Source organism: Erinaceus europaeus, chromosome 2, assembly GCF_950295315.1.
Source record: "Erinaceus europaeus chromosome 2, mEriEur2.1, whole genome shotgun sequence".
Classification (NCBI taxonomy): Eukaryota; Metazoa; Chordata; class Mammalia; order Eulipotyphla; family Erinaceidae; genus Erinaceus; species Erinaceus europaeus.
In genome coordinates this window covers 10,768,858-10,791,862 of record NC_080163.1, presented here as the reverse complement: position 1 = coordinate 10,791,862, position 23,005 = coordinate 10,768,858, and the positions used below count along the sequence as shown (strand labels likewise).

Genomic DNA, 23,005 nt, shown 5'->3' with positions numbered 1-23,005 from the left:
TAAAGTTTAAGGAAGTGCATTTGCTGAAAAGCAGCCCCCTTCATTCATCAGGGGAATTTGATTTCATCCTGTGAATAACTTGGCTTAGAAATTTTGTTTTGTTGGGATGGCATGTAAGCCTCAGAACATGAGAACTGTGTCAGGGTGGCAAATGGGCTTCTTATTTGATTTAGTGTGGGCCAGCTGGACAGACAAGGTAGCAACATGGTTGTGTTCTTCCTGTCTTAGAATTCTGGGGTACCTTTGCCAGCTTTTGGGAAAATGAATAGAGAGAAAAAAGAAGACACATTTGCAAGGCTGTAAGTGGAATGCTAACTGAGCTTTCATAGCTGCCCTTTTTTTAAAAAAAAAAGTTAACTTTAGGACTAGGTGGTTGGTGGTTCACCTGGTAGAGTACACACATTACCATGGGCAAGGATCTGAGTTCAAGCTCTGGTCCCCACCTGCAGTGGGAAAGCTTCATGAGAGGTGAAACAGTGCTGCAGGCGTGTTTCTCTCCCTCTCTGTTTTCCCCTCCCCTCTCAGTTTCTCTCTGTCTAAAGGAAGGGGAGAGGAGGAGGAGGAAGGGCTTCCGGGATCAGTGAATTCGTTGTGCAGGCACCAAGCCCCAGTGCAAGCCCCAGTGATAATTTAAAGTGGTAATTTAAAGAATAAGCTTTAGCCTCAAGTACTTTAATGCCCACAACTGAGTTTTTAGTTTTTAGAGGACTGTTTTTGATCCCTCTGTGTGTTCCTTGTCTCTGGAGAGTACTGTCCATTGACTTTGCAAATGATACAGTGGGAGCTGACTGCACATACCTACCCCACTGCCAGAAATAGCCCATCTGTTGCTTGAGATTACATGCTTCAAGACCAGATGGTTAAACACTTAAATCAGTCTTTCCAAAGATCCAGATGACCCATTTCAGAGATTTCCTGTGCCGATATTCTATGGCTATGAGGACATCCTTCCTCCTCCACTGAATAGGAGTGGGTGTGTAGCCTGCACTGGGTACTGGGAGCAGCCACTAGTACTATCCTCAGTGTTTTGTTTCTTTTGTTGTTTTTTTCTTCTTTATTTTTTTCATGACTCCTGTCACCAGAGGCCTGTGTCCCCACCCCACTGTCCTCCCACAGTCTTGAAAATAGGTTGACATTCCTCCCCCCCACATTTGTATAATCAGTTGTCTATATTCTGCATGAGTGAAGCCATTCTGTAGTTGTCCTTCACCTCCTTCCTTGCTTCACTGAGCATAATCTTCTCCACTTCCATCCACTTTATCCCAAAGGACACAATGTCATCTTTTTATTTTTATTTTTAGTTTATTGCTATTGAGTATATGTCCCATTACTTTTATCCAGTCATCTGTCAGGCATTTTGGTTGTTTCTAGGTTTTTGCTGTGGAATTGTGGAGTCATATTACATTCCCGTTCATATTTGTTTAAGGATTCTCCACACTGTTCTCCATAGTGGTTGCACCAGTTTGCATTCCCACCAGCAGTGCAGTAGAGTTCCTCTCTCCACATCCTCTCCAACTCTTGTTTTATTGATGGAGCCCATTCTCACAGGTGTCAGGTAGAATCTCAGTATGGTTTTGATCTGCATTTTTCTGACGATGAGTGAATTAGAACATTTCCACATATGTCTGTGGACCATGTGTATCTCTTTAGAGAACCATTATGTTTGTTTCCTTTATAAGTCCGTGGTTTGCTGCCCTATCCCCCAAGCTACTATATTAATTTGTTTTGGACTAAATGATAGAAGTGTGTAATTTTTACTGTTCAGGTACCTCATATGCTAGAGTGATGCTCTGCTGCTCTCAATAAATAAAATTGCTATATTCATCTGGATATATATATATATATATATATATATATATATATATTCAGTTCCTTAGGCAGTGTTTCTTTCTTGGGAGAAGTACTGAGATAGTTACACGTATGATTTCACCACTCCTGGAGAACTCACTCTTTGTTCTTTTTGTCTTCTTTTCTTTCTCCTCCCCACCCCACCCCCCCACCCCCCCAGCTAGAAGGCAGGAGATATGGGAGGGAGGGATGAAGGAAGGAGAGCCAAGAGCACACTCATGAAGATTCCTCATGTAGATAGTCCCATGTGGCAATCAGGGCCTTACACTCAGGTCCCTGATCATACAGAAGTGTGTGTTCTACCAGGTGAGCTCCTTTCCAACCTCCAAAAGATTATTTGCATGATAGATTCTCAAAGATAAAAATACATTGTGTTCAGGGGCCAGGCAGTAGCGCACTGGGTTAAGCGCACAAGATGTGAAGCACAAGGACTGGTGCAAGGATCCCGGTTTTAGCCCCTGTCTCCTCACCTACAGGGGGCCTGCTTAACAGGCAGTGAAGCAGGTCTGCAGGTGTCTTTCTTTCCCCCTCTCTGTCTTCCCCTCCTCTCTGGACTTCTCTCTATCCTATCCAACAACAACAGCAACAATAACAATCACAACAAGGTCAACAAAAATGGCCTCCAGGAGCAGTGGACTCCTAGTGCAGGCGATAACTTGGGAGGCCAAAAAAATATATACATATATATAACATATATAAAATATATAATATATTATATATTTATATAATATATAAATATATATATTTATTTATATATATTGTGTTCATAGACTAAGGCTTGGTTGCCATTCTTGAGAGACAGACTTTCATTTTGTGTATGTTGCAGAATGGAGACATACGACAAGAATGATGTTTATAGTCACCTTGATGTGTATTACATCCCCACTCAGGTGGGACTTTGCCCACAGCCTTTTAAAGACTGCGTATCTCTCCTTTGTCCAGCCAGCTACTTTTCTGTATTGTGTTTATTAACTAGCCTACAACTATTTGCTTTGCGATTATTCTCTTCCCCTTGCTAGCATGTGGGCAAGGAACTTCTCTGTTAGTCATTGCCTTATGCCCAGTGCTTAGTGCAGTGCTTGGCAAAATGTAGATAATTTAACAAGAACTCAGTATGTTTTTGTAGAATCATAAAATGTTTTGTTTTTGTTTTTGTTATTACAAGAACACTGCTCAGCTCTGGCTTATGGCAAAGCTGGGATTGAACCTGAGATCTTGAAGCCTCAGACATGGAAGGCTCTTTGTATAACCATTATGCTCCTCAGTTCCCCCAAATAAATCTTTAAAAAGAAAAGAACACTCTCTTCTCCCTGTCTTCCAGTTGAGGCTTTTAATGGTGAGCTGGTGTCTTGGTTAAGTAAATCAGATAAGCAACACCAGAAGCCCATTGTCAGGTTTTGAAAAGTTCTCTGGTATTTTCATTATGTTTTAGTATACCACATATTTGTGACAAAAAGTTGAACATACACCTGAAACATTTTCCTTTCTGAAGCAGTTGACTTCAGAAACTAAATATTTGGTCCTGGGCTTTGGTTGTTTTTTTTTTGCCTCTGGGGTTATTGCTGGGGTTCGGTGCCTGCACTATACCCCCCCCCCCTTTCGTTTTCATTGAATAGGATAGAGAAATTGAGAGAGGAGAGGAAGAGAAGGACAGACACCTCAGACCTGCCTCACCACTTGTGAAGCCACCCCCATTGCAGGTGGGGAACCGGGGATTCTTGCGTGGGTTGTGCTGCACACTATATTGTGTGCTATTGCTGCCCCCTGGGCATTTCTCTTTCTAATACAGTCAGTTTGGTAAAGCTCAAAGATTAAAGGAGTCGTTGCTTTAGAGGAGACTTCACATGAACAGACCTATCAATTTTAAAAGGATTAGTATTGGCAGGTGATTAGAATGGACAATCAGGTTTTGCTGTTTGAGCGCTTTAGTTGCCCGCTGAAAGCACCAGTTCCCACCAGATTAATAACAGTAAAGACATTGCAAATTCTTGAACATGTCCCGTCTTCTACTTTCTTTTTCTTTGTGGCCTTCAGATCATTAAATTTAGTGACTCAGCTAATTTTTTTTTACCCAACTCTTAGAGAAGTTGAATGTGTTTGTGACCAACCACTTAAGGTTATTTCCTTTAACCAAGTGTTTGAAACGTTTTTAGATTTATAACAGTCTTTGTTTACTGTGTAATTCAGTCCAATTGAGGAACTAGTAGAACTGCATTATCCAGACATCAAAGACGAACCTGTGAGGAGAGTTCTCTTACACCAGAGAACCTATTAGGTTTCTAACAAGTGGAAAGTTACCAAGTGTTCCAAAATTAACCACTCCCATGCCAGCAAATTTTCATTGCTTGTTGCTTTTTTGAGTTTACTCAGCAGCATTCTGGGTGTGAAATAATCAGTTTCTATACTTTTAAGAGTTGGGATGAGAATGTTTTCTTTTCATTAGCATTCTCCAGATATCAGACTTTTACTTGAATTCAGTTAAATGAAATAAACCATTTAAAAAGTTGTAACCAGGGAGTCGGGTGGTAGCGCAGGGGTTAAGCACATGTGGTGCAAAGGGCAAGGACCAGCATAAGGATCCCGGTTCGAACCCCCGGCTCCCCAGCTGCAGGGGAGTCACTTCACAGGTGGTGAGGCAGGTCTGCAGGTGTCTGTCTTTCTCTCCCCTTCTCTGTCTCCCCCTCCTCTTTCCATTTCTCTCTGTCCCATCTAACAATAATGACATCAGTAATCACAACAATAATAACTACAATAAAACAACAAGGGTAACAAAAGGGAATTTTAAAAAAAAAGTTGTAACCTTGCACAAGACCCCAGGTTCAAGCCCCAGGTCTCAGCTTGGTGAAGTGAGCTGCAGGTGTATCTTTCCCTCTCTATCTCTCCCTCCTTTATCAGTTTTTCACTGTCTCTATCCAATAATAAATAAAATTTACAAAATAAAGTTGTAACCAAACAAGGTATTGAGGGGCCTGCAAGATAGCTCACTTGGCAGGCCACCTCCCTTGCCGTGCATTCAGCCTGAGTTTAAACACCCTGTATACCACATGTCAGTGCCACGGGGCTGTGGTCTCTGCCTGAAAAAGTCAGCCTGTAGTGATGAAGACAGGCTGTGGCAAAATTGGACTGATTCCCTCCCCTCCTCTCCCCTTCCCTTCTTTGTCCTGTCATTTGCTAGGGTTGCACCAAAGTAGGAACTTTGGGGAAAGGAGTAGAAGAGGAGAGGGGCTAGGAGGGGGGAGTTGAGGTCCTAAGTTGGGGGGTAGAGTATGTCGCAGACACCCATGATGCGGAGCTGGGAAATGGAGCCCATGTGTAGACAATTGTGCTGTAAACCATTAACCTTCTAACAAAATGGGCAAGAAAGAAATGCATTCTACCCACTGATCAGATCCCTGGCTGCATATATTTATTTCTTCGGACTTAAGATGAGGTTGTTTTCCTGAGATTTCTGTGAAGAGAGAGGTTATTCAACCTCTTTGCAGAGAATTTATGATTTGCTGCTATATACACCAGCCACCTGTGGTAGAACTGGTGTCATCAAGATGCATTTCCTGATTGGTCAAGTGATGTCATTGAGTCCCTCCAGGCCCTGGTACAAGCAGTCGAAAAAGGAGGGTTGTTCTTTGAGCACCTGTGGCAGCCTTAAGTCTTCATTCACATTCCTGTAATTTTGATTATTTTAATTTTTTCCTCTTTTGTTGCCTGTTGTTTATCACTGTTGTTACTATTATTGTTGTCATTGCTATTGGATAGGACAGAGAGAAATGGAGTGAGGAGGGGAAGACAGGGGGAGAGATAGCTAGACACCTGCAGACTGGCTTGTGAAGCGACTCCCTCTGCAGGTGGGATACCGGAGGCTCGAACCGGGATCCTTCCGCTGGTCCTTGTGCTCTGTGCCATGTGCACTTAACCCGCTGCACTACCGCCCAGCCCCCAAGCGTTTTTTTAAAAAAGACTTTTATTTTATTTTATTCCCAGCAGGGTTATCACTGGGGTTGGTGCCAGCACTAAATCTAAACCTCCTGGTGGACATAACCCCCCTTTTTTTCTTTATGTTTTATTTGATAGGATAGAGAGAAATCAAGAGGGGAGGGGAAGGGAGAGAGAAAGAGAGACACCTGCAGCACTGCTTAACTGCTTCTGAAGCTTCCCCCTTGCAGGTGAGAAGCAGGGGCTTGAACCTGTGTGCTTGCTCATGATAATTTGTGCTCTCAATCAGTTGCTCAGCCCATCACATCAGTGCCCAGCCCATCACAAGGATCTTATTCTGCTTACATAAGCAAATCACCTACAGAAATGAAGGCCAGAGAAAGTGTGTCTTTCCTGTGGCTACCACCTTGCTCCTGCCAAAGCCTGGACTTGACTTTTTTCTTTTTGTTGCCCTTGTTGTTTATCGTTGTTATCATTGTTGTTGGATAGGACAGAGAGAAATCAAGAGAGGAGGGGGAGAGAAAGATAGACACCTGCAGACCTGCTTCACCACCTGTGAAACAACCCCCTGCAGGTGGGGAGCCAGGGGCTTGAACCGTGCCCCTTATGCCGGTCCTTGAACTTTGCTCCATGTGCGCTTAACCTGCTGCTCTACCGCCCGGCCCCCTACACTTGACTTATTTAGGAGCGTGCCAGTTAGGTCACCTGCAGTTGATTGCTTACAGTCATTTAGCCTGCTCTATTGAAAATAGTTCGACAAGTTTTACACACCACATCTAGCCACATGTTTCCATAGAGGGTTTGGCTTTCTGGGTTAGCAAAAGAAGATACGATGTTTGGGAAAGATCTGTGAGTTGATCCTAGGGAACAACTATGCTTCCCCCATTCCATGCCCCTTTGTATCAGTTCACAGCACATGTAGTGGTCTGATTTCCTGTGTCATTGCTGAATAGATAGGCTTACAAAAACATTAAGGTTGTCAAGTCCTGGGTCCCATCAGACATAGTTGAGATCAAAAAGAAAACTGTTCTTTTATATTCTCTTCGTTGTGAAATTCCGAAGAGACTGTGGACTTGTCTGCAGGTTTCACAGCTGCACAGAGCATGCCATCCAGCACAATGTGAGGAATAGTAGCCAGAAGATCCATTTCTGTGGGGACAGCTGAAGACTGTGCATTGCTTGTTTCAGTCAAAAGTTGCAGGCTTTGTACATGGCAATAGCATTTCATCACTTCTCTGCTGCATCCGTTCAAACTCTAGTCCTTTTTTTTCTTCCCCTCCAGGGTTATTGCTGGGCTCGGTGCCTGTACAATGAACCCACTGCTCCTGGAGGCCATTTTCCCCCCTTTTTTTGTTGCCCTTGTTGTTGTAGCCTCGTTGTGGTTATTATTATTGCCATTGTTGATGTTGTTCGTTGTTGGATAGGACAGAGAGAAATGGAGAGAGGAGGGGAAGACAGAGAGGGGGAGAGAAAGATAGACACCTGCAGACCTGCTTCACCGCCTGTGAAGCGACTCCCCTGCAGGTGGGGAGCCGGGGGCTCGAACCGGGATCCTTACGCTGGTCCCTGCGCTTTGCACCACATACCCTTAACCCACTGCGCCACCGCCCGACACCCCCCCCCCAAACTCTAGTCCTTTAAGGTGCCACTTTTCAGCCATATTCTGTGGTTCCAGAGAGCCTTCAGGAAAGAATCCTTACTCTTACAAAGTGACTTAATCTGGTTTCTGCTTCTTTGCCATTGCATCATCTAAACCCCCACTTGAGGCTGGAAAGGTGACAAGTGAAAGGTATCTTTGTATGTTTCAAGATTGAACTTCCCCAGAAAGGCCTTCTTAAATCTAAAAGGATTACAGTGGGTTTGGGAACTCTGGTATGTGATCACAATCATTCTTTTTGCTCTGGGCTCTCATAGTTACACCTTTCTCCTGAGTAACCACTGGTGCCGAGCACTGTGATAGACTGAGGATGCAGGAGTGAATCAAGCACTAGTGGCTTTCTTCTCTTACGTTCCTTTCAGGGAAGTCACCCCATATGCACCCCCTTAAAAAATTAGAAAATAGCACAAAAGAATATACTACAGGGTGCCTGCCAGGTGGTGGGGCACGAGGCTAAGTGCACATAGTGCAAAATGCAAGGACACGCACAAGGATCCTGGTTTGAGCTCCCGGCTTCCCACCTTCAGGGGGGTCGCCTCACAAGTGGCAAAGCAGGTCTGCAGGTGTCTCTCTTTCTTCTCTGTCTCCCCCTTCTCTGTCCATTCTCTGTCCTGTCCAATTAAATGGGAAAAAAATGTCCAGGAGCAGTGGGTTTGTAGTGCCAGCACTGAGCCCCAGCAATAACCCTAGAGGCAAAAAAAAAAAACAAAACAAACCATTGTTAGGGGATAACCCGGGGGCTCTTGTATATGCAGTACTGCAGAGCCACTTCCCAGTCTGGTGTTTTGTTTTGTTTTTGCTTTATTTGCTTTTATTGTTTTTTTTAATACTATTTATTTTGGATAGAGACAGAAAATTTGAGAGGGCAAGGGGAGGTAGAGAGGAAAGAAAGGGTGGCACACCTTGTTAAGTACACAAGTTACAATTCACAAGGACCCAGGTTCAAGCCCCCCAGGACCCCACACAAATGGTGAAGCAGTTCTGAAGGTATCTCTCTCCTTCTCTGTCTCCCTCTTCCTCTCAATTTCTGGCTGTCTCTATCCAATGAACACATAGAAAAAACTATCTTTTTTTTTTAATAATTTATTTCTTTATTAGGGAATTAATGCTTTACATTCAACAGTAAATACAATAGTTTGTACATGCATAACATTCCCCAGATTCCCATTTAACAATACAACCCCCACTATGTCATTCATCATCCTTCATGGACCTGTATTCTACCCACCCACACACCCCAGAGTCTTTTACTTTGGTGTAATACTCCAATTCCATTTCAGGTTCGACTTGTGTTTTCTTTTCTAATCTTGTTTTTCAACTTCGGGCTGAGAGTGAGATCATCCCATATTCATCCTTCTGTTTCTGACTTATTTCACTCAACATGATTTTTTCAAGGTCCATCCAAGATCGGCTGAAAACGGTGACGTCACCATTTTTTACAGCTGAGTAGTATTCCATTGTGTATATAGACCACAACTTGCTCAGCCACTCATCTGTTGTTGGACACCTGGGTTGCTTCCAGGTTTTGGCTATTACAAATTGTGCTGCCAAGAACATATGTGTACACAGATCTTTTTGGATGGATGTGTTGGGTTCCTTAGGATATATCCCCAGGAGAGAAATTGCAGGGTCATAGGGTATGTCCATTTCTAGCCTTCTGAGAGTTCTCCAGACTGTTCTCCATAGAGGTTGGACCCATTGACATTCCCACCGGCAGTGCAGGAGGGTTCCTTTGACCCCACACCCTCTCCAGCATTTGCTGCTGTTACCTTTTCTGATGTATGACATTCTCACAGGAGTGAAGTGATATCTCATTGTTGTCTTGATTTGCATTTCTCTGACAATCAGAGACTTGGAGCATTTTTTCATGTGGCCTTTTGGATCTCTTCTGTGGTGAATATTATGTCCAAGTCCTCCCCCCATTTTTGGATGGGGTTATTTGTTGTCTTGTTGTTGAGTCAGGCAAGCTCTTTATATATGTTGGTTATTAAACTCTTATCTGATGTATGGCATGTAAAGATCTTCTCCCATTCTGTGAGGGGTCTCTTGGTTTGGGTAGTGGTTTCTTTTGCTGTGAAGAAGCTTTTTAATTTGATGTAGTCCCATAGGTTTATACTTGCCTTAGTCTTCCTTGTAATTGGATTCGTTTCATTGAAAATGTCTTTAAAATTTATGTGGAAAAGAGTTCTGCCAACATTTTCCTCTGAATATCTGATAGTTTCTGGTCTAACATCCAAGTCCTTGATCCACTTGGAATTTACTTTTGTATTTGGTGAAATACAGTGATTCAGCTTCATTCTTCTGCATGTTTCAACCCATTGTTTCCAACACCATTTGTTGAAGAGACTCTGCTTCCCCCATATAATAGTCTGGGCCCCTTTGTCAAAGATTAGATGTCCATAGGTGTGGGGCCTCATTTCTGGGCTCTCAATTCTATTCCACTGGTCAGTGTGTCTGTTCATGTTCCAGTACCAAGCAGTTTTGATGACAGTGGCCCTATAATACAGTTTGAGATCTGGCAGTGTGATGCCTCCGGTTCTGTTCTTTTTTCTCAATATTGTTTTGGCAATTCTAGGTCTTTTCTGGTTACAGATAAACATTTGTAGCATTTTTTCTATTCTCCTAAAAAATGTGCTTGGGATCTTGATGGGGATAGCATTAAATTTGTAGATGGCTCTGGGTAATATATTCATTTTGATGATGTTAATTCTTCCAACCCATGAACATGGAATATCTTTCCACTTCTTTGTGTCTTTTTCAATTTCTTTGAGTAGTGACTCATAATTTTCAGTATACAAGTCTTTCACTTCTTTGGTTAGGTTTACTCCTAGATATTTTATTGTTTTTGTTGCTATAGAAAAAGGAACTGATTTCTGGATTTCAATTTCTTCTAACTTAGTGTTTGCATAGAGGAATGCCACTGACTTTTGAATGTTAATTTTATAGCCTGACACATTACTGTATTGCCTGATGATTTCCAGAAGCTTCTTGCTGGATTCCTTAGGTTAGAAAAAACTATCTTAAAAGAGAGAGAGAGGAAGAGAGACTGGCAGCAGTTTTTGCCGCTCTGAAACTTCCTCCTTCCTGCTGGGGACTAGGGCTTTGAACCTTGGCCCTTATTCACTGTAATGTGTGCTCTTAACCAGGTATGTCACCACTCAGTCCCTATTTTATTTTTCTTATAATTGATAAGACAGAAATTGAGAGGAAGGGGAGATATAGAGGAGAGCGGGCAGGGGTAGGTAGCATAATGGTTATGCAAAGAGACTCTCATGCCTCAGGCTCCAAAGTCCCAGGTTCAATCCCCTGCACCACCATAAGCCAAAATTGAGCAGTGCTCTGGTAGAAGAAAAAAAGAGGGTTAGAGCTTCACAGCACCGCCCCACTGTTTGTGAAGCCTCCTGCTCTCCTGATGGTGGGGGCTAAGGCTCGGAGCTGCGTCCTTGCACATGGTAACGTGTACACTCTCTCAAGTAAGTGCACCACTGCCCCTCTGGGCAGTTTTAAATTATGTATTTTGGACATGGGAGAATGACACTGCTCCACCATCCAGAATTTCTTGCTGCTGTCCACGGTGCACCTCTGTAGTGTTAGGAATTGAACTCAGGGCTCTACCCATGGAAGGAGTTTCCTGGACCCAATACACTTTACCTAGATTCACCTATATATTTTACTTCATTTCAATTCTTTCTTTTAATAGGTATTTATTTATTTATGTATTTATTTATTACCGGAGCGCTGCTCAGCCCCGGCTTGTGATGTCGGGGGTTAAAACTGGGACTTGAGAGCCTTGGGCACGAGTCTCTTTGCATAACTGTCTACCCTGCCCAAGATCTTTATTTTATTATTATTTTTTAAGATTTTACTTTATTGACTGATGAAAAAGATAGGAGAAAGAACCAGACATCTCTCTGGTATGTGTACTGCTGGGGATTGAACTCAAGACCTCATGCTTGAGAGTCTAATGCTTTATCCACTGCGCCACTTCCTGGACCACAGATTTTTATTTTTTTATCTGCCATATATTTATGGTCTCTGCTTCTGTCTGTCTTTCTGTCCATATATATTATGGTCTCTGCCTCTCTCTCTCTCTCTCTCTCTCTCTCTTATTGTCTCTCTCTTTCACACACACACACACACACACACACACACACACACACACACACACACACACACGAATGTATTCCCAGGAGTAGGACTGTTCTCTTACATGTCAGTTATTGACATCATAAATGAACATTGAAAAAATATTTGGAACTAACCTTGTTCTTAGTCTAGTGTTTTGGTTAATCTAGTAGTATCCTACATAGCACCCCTACTTCCCCAGTCCCCATACAAAGTCCAGTTGAGATTCAGATAATTGCATTTAGTTACTTTTTTTTTTTTTCTTTACCAGCACATTATTGGCACATACAATGCTGAGAACTGAACTCGGGACTTCATGTTTGAGAAAACAGCTGTTTATTTGCACCGCCATCTAGGCCACTATGATGTTTCTTTAGTTTACCTTAGTCTACCTTACTATGTAACCTTTACTTAGCTATTCCTAGTCTATTATGAAGTGATTTTTTTTTTAATTACAAGACCCCCCCCCCCAGAATCTTGCTAGTTTTAAGTGTGTATGATACTCCTGTGACTAACTTGATGTAGATCATGATACAGCAGAGATACTTTGTCCTCCTGTGTGTATTACATGGATTACTGGATATCACATAATGTCCTCTCCCTCCTTGATGCTAAAAATTCTGTTAAAGTATGGTCCAGTTTCCCCACTGTATAGTCAGGTGCTTTTTCCCCCTCCTTCTCTTGTTAACTAATAAGCGTTCTATTAGGAGACACCTCCACTTCAGAATTACCCCAAAGATTAAGCAACAGCTGATGATTCTTGTCTGATCTAGTATTAACTCAGGCTTTGGCTTCTTCTCCTTCTCCTCCTTCTCCTCCTTCTCCTCCTCCTCTTTCTTCTTCTCCTCCTCCTCCTCCTCCTCCTCCTCCTCCTCTTTCTTCTCCTCCTCCTTCTTCTCCTCCTTCTCCTCCTCCTCCTTCTTTCAATGACCTATAATTCATTACTGCACTTAACTACTTTAGTGCTCCAATTGTCCTAAGTTGACCAGTGGAAGCCCTTTGAGCTGACTCCTGTGTCCTTGTGAGATGCCTTTTTGTTTACCCCAGCACTTCTTTTCTCATATAGCAAGCTGCTCCCGGCTCATCTGTCTTTCTCCATTAGTTATTATCCTTCTCTGAGGGTACAGAGATGCCAGTCTTCTCCCCTACTGTGTCACCCAGCATAAAGCCTGGCACAGTCACCTGACACAGTCAACATTTACTAGAAGTATTTGTTGACAATGTTGATTTTTGCTATAGTTCTGTGATAGAAATTGGGTTCCAAAAAGATAATACTAATGGGTTTTCTTTTCCCTCCCATATTTAGGAAGAAATGTTGGCTATCTGGCGATGAGAAGTGGTGAAAACTGACCTGCTGCTCTACAAGCACTATGGGACTTGACATTTGCACAATGTGGGCAGCCAGCCCCCACTGATAATGCTGGGAAGCCATCAGGTCTGCTTGAGAAAACTAATCTGACCTCGGAAGTGGCGATTGTGGCAGGATGTGTCAGCGATGATGATGGCAAGAAAGCAAGATGTCCGCATTCCCACCTACAACATCAGCGTGGTGGGACTGTCTGGGACTGAGAAGGAGAAGGGCCAGTGTGGCATTGGGAAGTCTTGTCTGTGCAACCGCTTCGTGCGCCCGAGCGCCGACGAGTTTCACTTGGACCATACCTCTGTCCTCAGCACCAGTGACTTTGGTGGACGAGTGGTCAATAATGACCACTTCCTCTACTGGGGGGAAGTTAGCCGATCCCTGGAGGATTGTGTGGAATGTAAGATGCACATTGTGGAGCAAACTGAGTTCATTGATGATCAGACTTTCCAGCCTCACCGGAGCACGGCCCTGCAGCCCTACATCAAGAGGGCTGCCGCAACCAAGCTCGCCTCGGCTGAAAAACTCATGTACTTCTGCACTGACCAGCTGGGGCTGGAGCAGGACTTTGAGCAGAAGCAAATGCCAGATGGAAAGCTGCTAATTGATGGGTTTCTCCTAGGTATTGATGTTAGCAGGGGCATGAACAGGAACTTTGATGACCAGCTCAAGTTTGTGTCCAATCTCTACAATCAGCTTGCAAAAACGAAAAAGCCCATAGTGGTGGTCCTGACTAAGTGCGATGAAGGCGTCGAGCGGTACATTAGAGATGCACATACTTTTGCCTTAAGCAAAAAGAACCTCCAGGTTGTGGAAACCTCGGCGAGATCCAACGTAAACGTGGACTTGGCTTTCAGCACTTTAGTGCAGCTCATTGACAAAAGTCGGGGAAAGACAAAGATCATCCCTTACTTTGAAGCTCTCAAGCAGCAGAGCCAGCAAATAGCCACGGCAAAAGACAAGTATGAGTGGCTGGTGAGCCGCATTGTGAAAAACCACAACGAGAACTGGCTGAGCGTCAGCCGCAAGATGCAGGCCTCTCCCGAGTACCAGGAATATGTCTACCTGGAAGGAACTCAGAAAGCCAAGAAGCTGTTTCTCCAACACATCCATCGCCTCAAGCACGAGCATATTGAACGCCGGAGGAAGCTGTACCTGGCAGCCCTGCCTTTAGCCTTTGAAGCGCTTATACCCAATCTAGATGAAATAGACCACCTCAGCTGCATAAAAACCAAAAAGCTCTTGGAGACCAAGCCGGAATTCTTAAAGTGGTTTGTTGTGCTTGAAGAGACACCATGGGATGCCACCAGCCACATCGACAACATGGAGAACGAGCGGATCCCCTTCGACTTGATGGATACCGTGCCCGCAGAGCAGCTCTATGAGACACACCTTGAAAAGCTTCGGAATGAGAGGAAAAGAGCTGAGATGAGAAGGGCGTTTAAAGAAAACCTGGAGACCTCTCCGTTCATAACTCCTGGGAAGCCATGGGAGGAGGCCCGCAGTTTCATTATGAACGAAGATTTCTACCAATGGCTGGAAGAGTCTGTATACATGGAAATTTATGGCAAACACCAAAAACAAATTATAGACAGAGCAAAGGAAGAGTTCCAGGAGCTGCTCTTGGAATATTCCGAATTGTTTTATGAGCTAGAGCTGGACGCTAAGCCCAGCAAGGAGAAGATGGGTGTCATTCAGGATGTTCTGGGCGAGGAGCAGCGATTTAAATCATTGCAGAAGCTCCAGGCAGAACGGGACGCCCTTATTCTTAAGCACATCCACTTTGTGTACCACCCAACAAAAGAAACCTGCCCAAGCTGCCCAGCTTGTGTGGATGCAAAGATTGAACACTTGATTTGTTCTCGGTTTATCCGGCCATCTGACCGGAATCAGAAAAATTCACTCTCTGACCCCAACATTGATAGAATCAATTTGGTTATCTTGGGCAAAGATGGCCTTGCTCGAGAGTTGGCCAATGAGATCCGAGCTCTTTGCACAAATGACGACAAGTATGTGATAGATGGTAAAATGTATGAGCTTTCCCTGAGGCCAATAGAAGGTAATGTCAGGCTTCCTGTGAACTCTTTCCAAACACCAACATTTCAGCCCCACGGCTGTCTCTGCCTTTACAATTCAAAGGAATCTCTGTCCTACGTGGTGGAGAGTATAGAGAAGAGTAGAGAGTCCACACTTGGCCGGCGAGATAATCATTTAGTCCATCTGCCCTTGACATTAATCTTGGTTAATAAGAGGGGGGACACCAGTGGGGAGACCCTGCATAGCTTAATACAGCAAGGTCAGCAGATTGCTAGCAAACTTCAGTGCATCTTTCTTGACCCTGCTTCTGCTGGCATTGGGTATGGGCGCAACATCAACGAAAAGCAAATCAGCCAAGTTTTGAAAGGACTCCTAGACTCTAAGCGTAACTTAAACCTGGTCAGTTCTACAGCTAGCATCAAAGATCTGGCTGATGTGGACCTGCGAATTGTCATGTGTCTGATGTGTGGCGACCCTTTTAGTGCAGATGACATACTCTATCCTGTCCTTCAGTCCCAGACCTGTAAGTCTTCCCACTGTGGAAGCAGCAGTTCTGTTTTACTTGAACTACCAATCGGACTGCACAAGAAGCGCATTGAACTCTCAGTCCTCTCCTACCATTCCTCGTTTAGCACCAGAAAAAGCCGATTGGTCCACGGGTACATTGTTTTTTACTCAGCCAAACGTAAGGCCTCCTTGGCTATGTTACGTGCCTTTCTTTGTGAAGTGCAGGATATCATCCCTATTCAGCTGGTCGCACTCACCGATGGCGCTATAGATGTCCTAGACAACGACTTAAGCCGGGAGCAGCTGACTGAGGGGGAAGAGATTGCTCAAGAAATTGATGGGCGGTTCACAAGCATCCCCTGTAGCCAACCCCAACATAAACTGGAGATCTTCCACCCATTTTTTAAAGATGTGGTGGATAAAAAGAACATAATTGAGGCTACCCATATGTATGATAATGCTGCCGAGGCCTGTAGCACCACAGAAGAGGTGTTTAACTCTCCTCGGGCTGGCTCTCCACTCTGCAACTCGAACCTGCAGGATTCGGAAGAGGATATCGAGCCCCCGTCATACAGCTTGTTTCGAGAAGACACATCACTGCCCTCTCTGTCCAAAGACCATTCAAAGCTCTCTATGGAACTGGAGGGAAATGATGGGCTGTCTTTCATCATGAGCAATTTTGAGAGTAAACTCAACAACAAAGTACCTCCTCCAGTCAAACCAAAGCCTCCTGTCCATTTTGAAATGACCAAGGGGGATCTGTCTTATTTAGACCAAGGCCATAGAGATGGACAGAGGAAGTCTGTGTCTTCTAGCACCTGGCTACCTCCAGATGGGTTTGATCCTTCTGATTATGCTGAGCCTATCGATGCTGTGGTCAAGCCAAGGAATGAAGAAGAAAACATCTACTCGGTGCCCCACGACAGTACCCAAGGCAAAATCATCACCATTCGGAATATCAACAAAGCCCAGTCCAATGGCAGTGGGAATGGGTCTGACAGTGAGATGGACACCAGCTCTCTAGAGCGAGGCCGCAAAGTATCCCTTGCGAGCAAGCCGGTGCTGTACAGGACGAAATGCAGCCGGCTGGGGCGGTTTGCTAGTTACCGAACCAGCTTCACCGTGGGGAGCGACGATGAGCTCGGACCCATCCGGAAGAAAGAAGAGGATCAGGCATCCCAGGGCTATAAAGGGGACAATGCCGTCATTCCGTATGAGACTGATGAGGACCCGAGGAGGAGGAATATTCTTCGTAGTCTAAGAAGGAACACTAAGGTAAGATACCCATTTTTTTTTTTTTTTTTAAGATACCCATTTTGAAATGAGTCACTGGATGGCTTGCACAGTGTCTTAGTGGAAGTTAATTGGTGATGTCCATGATTTTCAAAAAGCAAGTTAGTATGGTACAAAAGTGCTCTGTGAGCAAATTTGAGTACGTGATTACTCTTTCTTTGACCTAACATAAAGAAACTCTCAGATAGCTCTTACTGGCAGCTTTTGAATAGTAAGGACCTCAGCTAGCGTGAGTTGCCTTTGTCCAAAACAATAGATAATTAATTATACAAATGAACAGATTGTGTTGAACTTGTCAATGTCCTGATAAGTAGCCAGGCCAATGGTGTGACATGTTTGCTTCTCCTTCACTTTTTTTTTTTTTTTGGTCTCCTGGGTTATTATAACAGGAGCTCGGTACCTGCACCACGAATCCACTTTTCCTGGAGGCCATTGTTTCCCTTTTATTGCCCTTGTTGTTTATCATTGTTGTTATTGCTGTTGTTGTTGGATAGGATGGAGAGAAATCGAGAGAGATGAGAAAGAAAGGGGGAGAGAAAGATAGACACTTACAGACCTGCTTCATCACTTGTGAGGTGACTCCCCTGCAGGTGGGGAGCCAAGGACTTGAGGGGGCTTGAACCGGGATCCTTTAGCCGGTCTTTGCACTTTGTGCCACCTGCGCTTAACCTGCTGCACTACTGCCCGGCTCCCTCCTCCTCCACTTTTTAACACTGGATTAAAAGCTGCATGTGTCATTTTCTTACTGTTAAACATTTCATCCCATAAATGCTCCTATCTCTCAGATGTACCTTCTTCCCCCTCGATCTGTAAGTTTGCTGCATTTTCAATTAGGAGAAAGTACACAATTATTTTATTTACACTAATAAACCAGTAAAGGACTTTAAAGCACTTCGGTGAAAATAGATCTTTGCCATTCTGAGTTATAAGCTTGCCCCATATTTGAAAAATTGGAGTGTCATCCAACTTCATTATTATAAATGAGTCATTGCCGCTATCAGTGAGAACTTTAGGTCAGATTTAGAGGCCACAAGTGGGGCAAGGAGGGAAAGAGAAAGAAAAGAAAATATGTCAGACCAGCCGTCAGACGTAGAGGAAATAAGTCTACAGAGCAGCAGTTCGTGAGGTCTCTGTCTTACATAGAATTGCATTGTGCAAGACAGGCACAATGTTCCCTTGGACTTAGGCCTTGAGATAATAATTGGTATTTCCCAACCCACCCACCCCCCCCCCCATTTAGAATAAAGAAAAATAGATACTTCATAGTTCAGGGAAAGACATGTTGGCGACATACCACAACAGAACAATTCTACTATACGTGATCAGTGTGATAACATAGAATAATTTATTTCCATTGAAAGCTTGTGCTCTCTTCCTATCATCAAATTGCAGAAAATAAAGTCACTTGTCTGAAAGTATTTAGGGCAACTTTGGAAAGAAGTTTACCAGATACTTAATGTTATTACAAACACATACCAAATCAGGGGACTGGGAGATAGCTCACCTGCTGGGACGCACACCATATGTGATGCCCCAGTTTAAGCCCCAGCATCACACGGAAGCACACAGGCAGCTTTACAAATAACGTCTAGCTCCCCGTTTCCCACTCCCCAACTCCATTTGAAATGAAAAGAATGGGGGGGAAAAAATCAGCCCTGGAGCGACGGAGTCACATACATACACAAGGCCTCAGTACTGCAAAATAAAAGTCATATCAAATGAGAATGTTCTTTTTTCTAATTTTTTAATATTTATTTACTTTCCCTTTTGTTGCCCTTGTTGTTTTTTATTGTTGTTATAGTTATTATTATTTTAATATTTATTTTATTCATTTATTCCCTTTTGTTGCCCTTGTTGTTTTATTGTTGTAGTTATTATTGTTGTTGTCGTTGTTGGATAGGACAGAGAGAAATGGAGAGAGATGGGGAAGACAGAGAGGAGGAGAGAAAGAGAGACACCTGCAGACCTGCTTCACCGCCTGTGAAGCGACTCCCCTGCAGGTGGGGAGCCGGGGTTCGAACCGGGATCCTTATGCCGGTCCTTGTGCTTTGCGCCACCTGCGCTTAACCCGCTGTGCTACAGCCCGACTCCCTATTGTTGTTGTTATTGATGTTGTTGTTGGATAGGACAGAGAGAAATGGAGAGAGGAGGGGAAGACAGAGGGGGAGAGAAAGATAGGCATCTTCAGACCTGCTTCACCACCTGTGAAGTGACTCTCCTGCAGGTGAGGAGCTGGGGGGCTTCAACTGGGATCCTTAACGCCGGTCCTTGCACTTTGCTCCACCTGCGCTTAACCTGCTACACTACCACCCGACCCCCCAGATCAAAAGGTTCTAATGTCTAGGCTGTTTCGAGAGCTGCTAGTTCAATTGTGAAGTATCACCTGCAGGCCAGTCAAGAGACCCTTGGAAATTGAGGGTATGGTGTCATGATCATCTCAAGGGAAACATCTCCACTGTGTGTTCCCTCAAAGATATAGAGAGTTCCTTAATCACCATCGGCCAAGAACTTCCAGAATATTCTTACTGATTCAGTGTCAGGAAAGACAGAGTATTACTGTGTGTTCTGTTCCCCTCCTCCTCTGTGCTGAATATTATCACCAGTATCTTTCTATTTGATTTCCCCTTGGTCTGTTTTTCTATTTGGATTCTTTCATCTACTCTAAATATTTTGTTCTCCAAAGGTTGGTGGGCAAATACCATGGAAAACAGTTCTTGCTTCAGAAACCAGAAAATAGCCTGACCTGCCCCCCAGCACTTCCCCAAAGCTCTCCTGTTTAATGATCCTGGAGCCCAAACATTTCGGAATGTTTTGACTTTGTTCTCTTCCTCCCCACTCCCTGTGCAGAGTGTTGCCAGAACAGCCCGTCTAACTGCTGACAGTCTTCTCCTTTGTGGGGGTGTCTGCACACCTGGGAATTAGGAAGGTGGCATAATAGCACACTGTGAATTATAACTACTTTTGTGACTTCTCAGTATATTTTTAATACTTGTTGGAAATCTTGCTTTTAAGACACAGTCTCAAACAAACGAGGCTGTGCAAAGCACACACTGGAGGCTGAGCAGAAGATAGCCAGTTACAGTGAGTCTCTGCTAGGCTTGCGTCTGCACTGCTGATAGGCTCTTCCTCACCTAGTACTTCTGACACTGGGGTGCTGGGTCAGCACGCAAGAAGTGATTGTGTGGGCTACGGCTCTTCAAGTCAGATGGAAACAGTCACTCTGGCCCAAGAGCAATATCATGCCAGTCTGTTTAGGAGTGTCCTTTGGAAAGAGAGAGTAAAAGGTGAAGTTATCTTTTCCTGCCTTGGAAAATGGTGCTTTGAACTGATTATAGTTGCTTTGTCATCCACTACAGAGAACAGTCAAGCCTTTCAATTCCTGGTTTGAGCTAACCTCTTACAAGTTGCTGCCGTTAAAAACAGACTGACACTTGTTCTTCTGGAGAAGCAAGATATCAAGGGATAGAGAGTGCCAAGCCAGCCCCTACATGGGGGGTTTGGCCTTTAATATTTATTGGCATGAGAAGCAGTCAAGTATTTGAAGCGAGAGGGGAGCCAGCTGGTAGTGGAGACCACACTTAGAGCCTTCTGCATGCCAGGTACTGTCGGGAAAGTAGCACCGGTGTTTTTTGCCCAGGTAGTTTGGGGTGGTCAAGGCAGCCGACTGTGCAGTGATTGGAAGCTTATGCTCTGGGAGTCGGGAATCTAAAGTCAGAGCAATGAAATTCATCTCTGCACATCCTTTCTCCAAAAGAGAGTGTGGAACCCAGAGCATCATTCTGACTGTTGCAGTGCTGGGGATTGAACTCAGCATGTCACTGAGGTAGCTCCCCGACTGCAAGCACTAGTAATTTTTATTATTTAGCCAGTCCTTGGAGAATGAGTGGAGCTGAAGGAGGAGGGTATGAGAAAAGCCTTGAAGGTGGAAAGCATGTAAGTTATATTCAAGGAAAGGAGAAAAGTGGTCTGTTGTACTGGAGGACTTGGGGACCCTACAGTTGGGCCTCTTTTGTTCAGGTTTTAACTCTATGAGTTACTTAGCTGCTTTCTCAGCACTTAACCTTAGCAACAGCCTTAACAACAGTAGAAAAGCTGTGCTCTGGGTACCAGTGTGATGTGGAGAAAGAAATTGCTCAGTGCCCTTGGCTAATTTGCTAGATTAGCTTTTTTACTGTAAAATTGGCATTGGAATGAGGGGATCGCTTTCATTTCTGCTCATGAAAGTACAGATAGTAAAGCTGACTCTCATTCTGGGTCCTTTTCCCAGCTGAACCATTTAGCATCCCACCCTCATACTGGGAGCCTTCCGCACTCAGCTGAATGAAATTGAAAATCTACTATTGCACTTCAGTAGGGTTCATGAATAGATGCTTTGTCTGGAAAGAGTTGTTGTTGCACATGGTCTCTGTCTCCCAGTGCCATGCGTTTGCAAAAATGAGATCAGGATCGGCAGAGTCTTATTCTAAAGCCAGAAAGGCAGGCTGGGGAGCCTTGCTCCATAGAATGTGCCTTTTGGACCAACTCAGACTGCTGAATTTAGTGTGTTTGACTACGGATTTGAAGAGAAGACATTATTGCCTATTTACTCTCCTCCTATCTGATGTGCTTTTATTTCTGCTAAAGGGAAAAAGGAAAAGAAAAACTAAGACAGAATAGAACGATAAAGCAAATCTTTCACTCGCTGTAGCTGCCACATGACAAGACAAGCTATTGAAAAGCAAACCAATTCAATCGCTCATTGTTTGGTCTGCAAGGCACCAAGTAACCAGTTTGACAGTTTGTGTCCCCCCAGTGAATTGGCTTATTTCATGGGACTCAGTGAATTGGCTGGTTGTTGTGGCTTTGTGTGGACACAGCTCTCATTTTGTGAGGCCTAGAACGGAGTTGAAGTTTCTAGTGTGAATAAAAACCAGCTGGGGAATTGGGCTGCTCGCTCCCCAGGGAGGGATGTTGCGTTTTTGACAGACAAGCTGAATGGTATGGAATATGAGCTCTTTGTGATCTGCTCAGGAAAGACCCTCAGTGTGTGCTTCAGAAAAAGCTAGTCCTACTCAGCCAGCGAGCGGTAAGACTTAACCTCATAGTGGGGGGCACTAACTTGACCTTGGGTTTTCTTGACGCCCAAGTTCTTGACGAAAGAACTTTATCTTTTCAAAGAAATACTTTTGCTCCAGAGCTTGTGCACAGTGGTGTTCAGGAAGCAAACATTTGATTCAGTGCAAGGGCCATCCAGCTAGCGCTTGCTGTATGCCTGGCATTGCATTAAGTGCCAGTAGCATGACACTTACTGTTCCTCTAGTTTACAGGCTCAGGGATGATGGGCTGTCAACATGTACTCGCATGTACTTGGCCTGCCCTGTATCTCCCCAGATCTTTGACATGTGTTTCGAATGTTACCAGAGGGGGAGGTACAAGATGCTGAGGAGTTGCAGTATGAGCAAGGAGTTTGAACCTGAGTTACGTTAACTGGGAGAGCTCCCCAAGAAAATAATATATATAATGATGAGACTGGAAGGGTGAGGCAGGCAGAGTCAGTGAAGATAGAGACTTAGTGCGGAGTGGTGACTGGAGAAATGTCTCAGCAGCATAAACACAAGATTTGTACAAGTGAGGCCCTGGGTTCAGTCCCTGCTACTATTGGTTTGTCAGAAAAGTGATTTCAAATTTTTGCATAGAAAGGAAAATACTCCATGACTTTCGACAACCCAGTACACATGCAAAAGCAAAATGGTGTCCTGGTTTTGCTCTCTCTTACTCATAAAATAAGTGTATAAGTCTGCAGGGAGTGAAGACGTTGTGCAGGTACAGAGAGAAACTCAGCACTAACTTTGATGAGGGTGGAGGAACGAGGGGGAGACCCAGGTTGCAGATACCATGAGAAGGAGGTTCTCGTAGTACCCCCTGCATTTGTGAATATGTGCCAGGTGTAGTACCACACATTTTCACAGCTCTCGATCTTAGTGACGTCTTGTTTTAAATCTGGTTTTAGAGATGAGGAAAAAGGAGTTCAGAGTGCTGAAGCACCCTGTTCAGGGTAGTAGAACAGTTGAGATCTTTTTCATTAGAAGAATAAGAGTAGTAAAAGGAAATAAGGGTAAGTTTATTTATGGGTGCAACTTGAATTCATGCATAACATTTTAAAGAGATGGAGAGACATTCATTACCTACCCACCCCTAACACACACACACACACACACACACACACACACACACACACACACACACACACACACACACACCAGGGAGGG

General features: G+C 44.1%; 1 protein-coding gene across 2 annotated transcripts in view; it reads left to right on the top strand.

The window, feature by feature from the left end:
- ARHGAP35 (Rho GTPase activating protein 35) overlaps positions 1-23,005 on the top strand; it is a 138,588-nt gene that overhangs the window by 42,016 nt on the left and 73,567 nt on the right. For both annotated transcript variants that reach the window (XR_009545649.1, XM_060176938.1), the window contains exon 2: positions 12,867-16,739. Coding sequence is in view for 1 of the 2 variants with exons in the window: in XM_060176938.1 (XP_060032921.1) it covers positions 13,056-16,739 (3,684 nt within the window). In the remaining variant the exon portion in view is untranslated. The remainder of the gene's footprint in view (positions 1-12,866; positions 16,740-23,005) is intronic.